General features: G+C 38.1%; 1 protein-coding gene across 5 annotated transcripts in view; it reads left to right on the top strand.

Moving 5' to 3' along the window:
• Window positions 1-8818, top strand: part of MAGI2 (membrane associated guanylate kinase, WW and PDZ domain containing 2) — a 674980-nt gene that overhangs the window by 540061 nt on the left and 126101 nt on the right. For all 5 annotated transcript variants that reach the window (XM_026046375.1, XM_026046373.1, XM_026046374.1 and 2 more), the window contains exons 8-9: window positions 1636-1757; window positions 3207-3389. In XM_026046375.1, coding sequence (XP_025902160.1) covers window positions 1636-1757; window positions 3207-3389 — 305 coding nt within the window. The remainder of the gene's footprint in view (window positions 1-1635; window positions 1758-3206; window positions 3390-8818) is intronic.

Genomic DNA, 8818 nt, shown 5'->3' with positions numbered 1-8818 from the left:
TAGTGGACCCACGTTCTCCCTGACCTTCCTTTTGTTATTGATATATTTGAAGAAGTTTTTCTTGTTATTCTTAATTTTTCTTCAGTAAAAATGTGCAACTTCTTCTCTCATAGGACACTCTTCTGTTGGTCTATCTGAAATACTTTTTGAATTAATTATTTTTGCTTAGTCATTAGTGATCAGAACTTTACCTATTGTTTCAAATGATGTTTCATCACTTACGTAATGGCAAAAATAGTATTTKCTTATCAATTTGAAAATTCATCACATGATAGGTACATGATACATGACAGGTGGCAGAAATTTGCCTTTTTCCTACTACTACTAGGAAACTGCTTTTTCCTAGTAGTTCATTAGTAGTGCATAATTACCCTATGATCATTTAATGCATGTATGTCTTCCTCTRTTTCTAACTGATAAAATTTCTCTCCCTTCCATCATATATTTCTAGATTTACAAGAGTTATAGCCACATCCACAGATTAGTAATTCCACAACTTATCAAATGTATTTTGAATCTTCTAAGTAAAAGAAATATTCTTTTGTGTGACTGGAAATCTTTCATTGCATTATCTGTCTCCACCAAATCCTCACTTTTCTGATATATTATACTCCCTTAATACTTATAACTTCTCTCTAGACCACTTTTTAATGACAATTTAATGAAAAGTTCTTAGCGTTTCTACAAAAAAATATATCATTTCAGTATAAGCTGAAGATATTAGACCCATTTTAGTATCTCACAGTTTCAAAAGTTTCCAGATCACTGCTCTGTATTTAAAGCCAATGATAGGGATTGGATTTTCAGAAGGCCTCAACACATAGTTGCTCCATAAGAACAAAAGAAAAAACCTCCTTGATGTCTGAAAAATGTCTGAAAATCTCCCTGTTGTATATATGTATTTATTTCCCCAAAACATTTAGAACACAAACCCCTTTTTCTAATCTATGATCCTATTATGCAGTTATTCCATGCCACCAACTGTTCTTTTGCTTTCCTCAGAAGTGTGAAACATATAATATGTTTATATATATATATAYACACACACACACACTTACATATACTGCTAATCTAGCCTGACTTAATTTCTGCATGATTCCATTTTTCAGTACAGTTTAATAGATACATCCTATAGAATTGAAAAGGTTTTATATTCAGGTTGTCTCCTGCGTTACATGTGTTCCTATTTTAAGCAGTGATCATAAATATACTGTGTGGTAGGCTTTACCTTTTACCTCAAATGATTATGTAATTTCATTTATGGCTTATCTATAATAATGCACTAGGACTGGCTCGGTTTCCTTGAATCATGTATAGAACAGTGTCTGTACTAAAGACATGGAGCATGCTATAGCACAGCAGCACTATGATTAATATGTAGTCAAAACCATTTGCCTGTAGCAGAGCAGCATGTTGGAAGGATAGAGCACTTCTTGGTGCTATTTATTATGTTACACATGACATTGTGCATTTCTCATCCCCATCAAAATTATGTGGAGCATAAGGGAGGCCCATAAGGGTTGCACAAGGGTTTCACTGTCTAACCATACACACGTCACTTAAAACATCCTGCTGTGAAAATTACCATTTTCCCCAAATGAACCTAGTTTTTAATCAAAACCAAATTTTTTACAGCCACATAAATAGAAGAACACAATTTGAAAACCCTGTCCTAGAAGCAAAAAGGAAGCTACAGCAGCATAACATGCCCAACGCAGAACTTGGAACAAAGCCTATGCAGGCCCAAGGTTTCCGAGGTACAGTACCATATCAGCATGTCCGAGTTAAGATGAAGGATCCTGCTTTCCTTGTTTGTGTGACAATGATTTTCACAGGCTGATTAAAATAGYAGTGTTGCCAGTTCTCCCAATACTGTCACATATGTCTGTTCCCATGAAAGCCCAAGCTCCTGGAGTTGTGGGACTCTCATAAGCTGTCTGAAAAACTCAAGTCTTCAGAGTCACAGAGTAGAAAAGATGACCCAGGGTATCCTAAAGGCTGAGGAACAAGAAGCGTAATAAGAACCCCAAAGAAATTTTCTAAATAAAACCATAATTTCTGTTCTTGAGAATGTATGATTCTCTCTTGAGCACCTGAGATTGGCAACACTGAAATGATTAATTGTACTTTCTCTAAATTACTGCTAATTGATGTTTGGTGTGTTTCTAAGCTAGCTCATCTAGCAAGCATCAATTAAGCTGAAAGCCTCAAGCACTGTGTTACAGAAGTCTACAAGAATGCAGCCTCTTGGTAATGTGAAAATTAATGCACTTAGAGTAAAACGTATAAGCAACGCACAGSATTCATAGAGACATAGAGACGAATAAATTTGAACGTGGAGTTGTAGCCCAGGAATGAGGCTTGTTCTCCTTTGTGACAGTCCAAAGCTCCTCATCAACATTACCTAGGCCCAAGCACGCTCAGCCGCGCGCTGCTCCTCAGAGGTCCCGCAGTGTGAATGACCTGTCCCAGTGGCGCCGCGACGCTGCTCGGATGCTCGGGCCCTATGGTACGTGCGTGGGCTGCTCGCCAGGCACGATCTTTGCACCTTTCTCATGGCTTTTCTCACAAAACCAAGCACAGGAAGGGGCCCGGGTCAGGCTGCTCTTCCCGCTGGTGGCTCACGCTGCACGCCCAAGCACTCGGAAAGGGGATGTAAAGGTCACACGACTGTCACAGCGGTTGTAAATGTCTCTCGCTGGATGCCAAGAGCCCTTGTGTTTGGAGAAAAAGACTGCCTGATACTTAGCATTGTTTTTTAACAAGTGCTTTTAGAAGATACAGGGGGTAATTTCCTTATTGTGGGTGGGAGGGAAATTGTGCAGAATGTATTGCCTTGTAGACAAASCTGAATTCATAGGTTAGGAATAATTTGAAAGAGGTTTTAAAATTACCTCAGATATCAGTTTTATTACTGTAATTATTTTAGCTGCACAATACCCGCTTCTAAGTGCCTTTCTAATATGAAATAACATTTATAAGTCACCTCTTATGGCTGATTGGCCATAGATAAAAATCCCTCTTAAGCTTTGTGTTAGTAATAAGAACTCACTAATATTTTTTTTTCTCTGGAATGCTTGCACTCTTTATTTCGTCTGTTTTCATACACTGTCACCTACTGTCAAGTGCTGCTATTATCTGCTGTCCCCTTTGAGCTATGACCAGATCAGAACTGTTACGTTTCTTCTTTGTGTTGACTGATTTAGAAAAACCACTCTTCACCCGTGATGCATCACAGCTGAAGGGGACTTTCCTCAGCACAACTCTTAAGAAAAGCAACATGGGTTTTGGATTTACCATCATTGGTGGGGATGAGCCAGATGAGTTTCTTCAGGTGAAGAGTGTAATTCCTGATGGGCCTGCAGCACAAGATGGGAAAATGGAAACAGGTAATTCATATGGTTCCTCTATTCTTTTATATGAGAACTAGGCTCAGCTAGAGATTTTGGAGGCTCACAGATGTATGAAAAGCATGCTGTWCTTCCATCCTGCTATCTGTAAATGCCTAGCACTGTTGCTCTTGAAGAGAAGATAAGCGTCTCTGATAAAACTTTGTTACACTATTTCTTTCTAGAAATGCYGGGTAGCAGTTTTCCCCTTTTGCTATATTTTGAGGGGGAAAAGATCTCACTCTTCTACGTGGAGGAAAAAAAAAAAGAGCTGTGATGTTCTTTGGCTTGTAGGCTGTTTACCCGAGAGGAGTCTGTGCATGCAGAGAAAGAGAGCACAGAATGCCAGATGCAAGCTCCTTTCTTAAGAAAGGAGAGTTTTGCAAAATAATCAAATTCTGATCCAACATGGTTATCATCAGAACCATCAAAACTAGGATTTTTGTTTTGTGATGTGTAGATATAGGTATCTGTGGACTGCTAGTAGCGAATCTGTGAAAAATAACTAAATAAAAAAAAAGCTTCTTTAAAAGAAATATAAAGTTACCAGAAATAGCTGGTAACAATAAAATAATATAATTAGGAAAGGTCATCTAGTAATGTAGTCCAACTTCCTGCTCCAAGCAGGCCTAGCTTCATGGTTGGATCCTATTACTCAGTGCTGTACCTGTGTCAGTATAGAAGAATTCCAAGGATGGTGATCCACAGCCTTTGTGGGTTTTGATGCTTAACCATTCTCCGCATGAGGATTTTTTTTCCCCTGTATATCCAATTGAAATTCCCACTGTTCCARCTCATTACCATTGACTATGGCTGTGTGCCTGTGCATGTCTTTAGCTGTGCACCTTTCCCAACAGACTTKGTAATTCAGAAGCTGGACAGGCTGCACATTCCACCCCTGGTACAGGAGAATGGACATAATTTCCCCTCCATTTATCCACAAGGCCTCACAGGAAAAATTAGAGCTCTGGATTTATGTTGCTGCCACAGAAACCCAGTTTGTGGTGGCTGGAGTCTCTGTGAAGATCAAAGCAGCTGGATATTTTTAGCATATTCCAATACTGAGAACAACCACATAAATGCATGCTAAAAGAATAATGTTGGTTGATCCCAGGCAATTCTTCTGGAAATTACTTTTCATCCTTCTGTTGTAGCAAAGGAATGATCCAGGCTATCATATGTTGTAATAAAACATCCTGAACTCTTGCTAATTCTGTAAGACTCTCCACGACTTTGAAAGTAGGAAGTGTGAAGGTTGTAAAGGTTGTGAAAAGTATTATTTTTAAAGCACCAGAATTTGTCTTATATTACAGTTGGCAGGATATTTCTGATTTTAAAAAGAAAAAAGGGTAAATAGATATCCGATACAAAAAAAATAAAATGTGAAAAAGTAGAATGCAGATATTTTGTTTTGGCTTTGTATTAAAAAAAGAAGTATACCAACTTTTTAATTGCTTTCAATTCCTGTTGCCATTTAAACTTCTAAATGAAATTTATTACCAAAAGGCAAAGCTAAAGTAGTTGATTAAGAAAGCACAGTAGACTTACTGAGGCTCTGTAGAGATTAATAACATAAACTTCATATTTCCTGTTATTTTCATATTAGCTAATATGCTCCATGAGAGATTTTTCTTGGTTTTTTTTTTTTTTTTGGGGTAGTTTAGTATTCTCTGATCCAGCAGTCAAATATAGCTACTTGTTAACTTGTCTGAAATGTGGATGTTGATGGAGGTTGTTCATTTTTTCCAAAGTGTCCTTGCAACTCACCTAAATTTTGATATTAAAACTGGAATGCTAGTTTCATAATACCCTTAGTGATGATTATTGTAGTCATGGGTTGTGACAGAAACATGGGGGGGAAAAAAAAGGTACTTAGGAATATCTTAAAGTAACATTTTATTTTTTTTAATAAATTAGTTTAAATAAACTACCAATTCAAAACAAAAATGTCTATTCAAGTGTATAATTATTGTATAATGATGTGAGCCTGGTAAGTATGAAATTACATCTCAGAATTAATTCTGCTATTCAGTSTCTTTATTTCTGAGAAGAGTGACAGAGTTCTGATGTAAAGAAATAGGAGAATCTCATAAAGAACAACTGTAGCATCTAACATGGGTTTTCTGAATATTTCTAGTGCTTTCTGCATATGATAATGGTAAAATGTAAAAAGATACCTAGGGTCAGAACATTAATAAAACAGCTGTTCAGCAAAGAACTCCTGTCTTCTGATACCTGATCCCTCTCGTTCTTGCTAGAGTAGGATTTCCTTCTGTGTTCAGCCATTTTACAGTCTAATCAACTGAAGAAATGAAAGCATTCCAGGTTACATCAAGAGCATTTTGCTCATCAAGTTCTTTAAATCATGTTTCAAAACCACTCGGGATTACATATGTGCCTTTTGTTTGTAAGGTAGGCATTGCTGGATGATGAATGGAGCTCTTAGAATAGTTTTTATTTATTCTTTTGACATGAACTGTGTGGTGGTGTGCAATTTATTTGCAATCTAGTTACAGCCACAGGAGGCTTTGATAAATGATAAAAATATCATAATGTGACATTGTGGCAATACAATATGATATTGAGGGCAATGACAATAAGATCAGTGATGTGAGCTTGTGATCTTGAAGGGCATAAGTGATTGCTACAAGTGGGGTACTCCTCTCTGTGATGCATCTCTGAAGCCTTTGCCTTGCGTGGCTGATGTTGACTGGTTCAAATGGAAAACAAAATCCTGACATGCACCGGACATGGGAAAAGAAGCCAGAAAAGGCATCATCTCCTTCAGCTTATGTGATCTCAGCCACAGGCTGAAGATGCCATAGTGTCCTTTAACCTAATGGTTAAAGAAATCAAGTCATTGAAAATCAACATTGTAAAATCGTTAAATATTTTAGCCCTCATCCAAAAGGCAGATACAAATGCTGTTTCAAGAGAAGGGTGAACTTGCTTAAGATGTAATTCTCATCCTTTTTACCTCATCACCACACAGTGATATTTACCATCACATTTCAAAATTAAATGATTTTATACATTACTTGTAACATGGAGACTAATGCAAGACAGAGGTTGACATTGCTGTGGTGTTAAGGAGCAATTAAAGTAGCAGGCAAACTGAGTGCATTGAGATACAACAAGGGATATTTGCAGTGCTGGTGGGCTGACAGCAACACTACTCACAGTCCAGTGCTGGTCTTTAAGAAGGGGTGATCATTGTCCCAGACACACAACAAACATCACAAGCAGATTCAGAGGATCCACATCCTCTGGTGTGGTGAGAACAGAAAACAGCCAGATTTACATTCCTGATCCCATTTGCCAGATGTTTTAGAATTCCTAAAGGGTTATTATGCCCTCATGTAAATCTAGCATATGTGAGCTAGGGGCTGTTAATAATATTGCAAATGTCTTTCTAGGACATATTTTAGTACTTGGAAATCAATCAAGCTGCTGGATATGAACATTGCACTCCCCAGCATCTCTACTTTGGAAATGCCCAGAAGCTGAGCTCAAGAAGGCTTTCTTGAGGGCCTTGAGTTGCTATATCTTGTCTGAAACCTCATCCTCCTGACAGAAAACTGTTTGCATTTAAGAGGCCCCTTTATCCCATTGAAATGTAGAGTGAACATCAGTAGTAAAAAAACAAATCTGCATGAGAAGATTTTTATACAGTGATTGGTTTTGATTGACTTCTGTCAAAGCTCAATGTGCAAAGGTAAAATTCTCCTAAAATTTGAAGGTTGTTCAACAGACTAGACAAGCCAAAGCACTACCACAACCTCTGCTCAGGAAGGACTCTCTATTTGCACACATCAACAAGTTCCAGGATCTTTGCTGCAAGGTCACAATAAATGGCTCCAAGATATGACACACAAACGATTGAATCTTTTGATGTTGATTTTGACTGATGAAAATCTAAGGTCATTGCAGGATGAACTTTTCAGAAATAAATAGATATGTATATGTCTGTAACAATGTCTAATATTCAACTCTGTGACTCAGGAATGGGAAGCAAACTTCCTTATTTCATCAGTCAATTGTTCACTTGGCCAGTTACAAGATACTAAATCATCCTCAAATTGAAGTGACTTGGCATCCTTCTTGATCTACTTAATCCTAAGTGTTGGTATTCAGTCAAGAAAGAGCAAAACTAAACCTTTACATGGTTTAAAGGTTTAAAACCTTTAAATGTAATTAAACTTAGGGAATAATTGTGTAGGCCTCATTCATGCAAATTGTGCCCAGTATAGCCAATRTCCCACAATATCTATAAAAACTACTGCAATCAACACAGAAAGAAGTTGGGACATCTGCAAAGGCTGCTTGCACAGACTCAAAGGGATTCTCACTTCTGTTCYCTGTTTGTCCATTGTCAGCTTGAATTAGCACGTATTACCTCRCTTGATGTTGTGACTACACACCACTGTACCTCTCTTCTTACTCATCAGCCTTTTCGGGACCTTTTCAGGTCCTTTCATATCCTATTAGTGAAGATCTGTCTGGCAGTCTTCTCTTTTGCAATACTACATATCTGTGGTAACAGTCTGTTTACTKCAGATGCCCCTTCAGAAATTTCACCAGCCAGGAGCTCAGTGAAGAACCGGTCACGCACATTTAAGACTTCATTGCCACCAACGCTAGTCATTGCTGGGAATTTAGTAAGTCCAACTGCTGACGCCCTGTCATCAGTTCATTCACTACTGCCAGGAAGATGGGCCTCCCAAAATTAGGGCATTGTATTTAGAGCACAAGCGATTATGCTAAAGGATGGCCTGCTGATGAAAGGGTATCTTATGTGTTATCCTCATGCATCTTTAGGATACACCACTTGCAAGTCTGCAAGTGGAACAACACCAATAAAAGCAGTTTGTGCAATCAAGCTCTTCCACAGCTTTGCTTTGCCTGGAAGAATGATATTCCTCAGGACTGACACAGCTTGCAACTATTAGCTGCTATTCCCATTTCAGACAACCCAGGACTGAAGATCTCTATTAATTCCGTGAGGTTAAGAGAAGAAAAATAACTGTCTGGAAAGTACTTGCCAACAAGAACAAAATATATTATTGACATAAAGGAGCATGATAGTTCCTTCCTCCAGTATTAGGTCAATCAGCCTGGATTTCTTGTATTTTTACTGCTTATTTGTTCCTATACCATTCAGCACAGCTGACTGAGGAAACAGTGCCAAACAGAGCAGAAAAAGTTTATCTGCGTCATGCACAGCCAAAAATCATTGTATTCTCATCATATCACAGTTCAAATCATGATACCTCCAGTTCCTTTCACCAGTGAGACCACTTGCATTTTCCTTACAGTCAGCCAAACTAGGAGTAACCATTTGGTTAAGGAGATACCTTTTAATACACAGTGCATGTACTAGAGTATGTGGATGGTACAGGACAAGATTTCATGTCACAAAAAGTGGAGGG

This window comes from Nothoprocta perdicaria, unplaced genomic scaffold (assembly GCF_003342845.1).
Source record: "Nothoprocta perdicaria isolate Ctin4 unplaced genomic scaffold, notPer1 scaffold_44, whole genome shotgun sequence".
NCBI lineage: Eukaryota > Metazoa > Chordata > Aves > Tinamiformes > Tinamidae > Nothoprocta > Nothoprocta perdicaria.
Note: the sequence above shows the minus strand (reverse complement) of the source record. Positions and strands in the feature narration are given on the sequence as shown.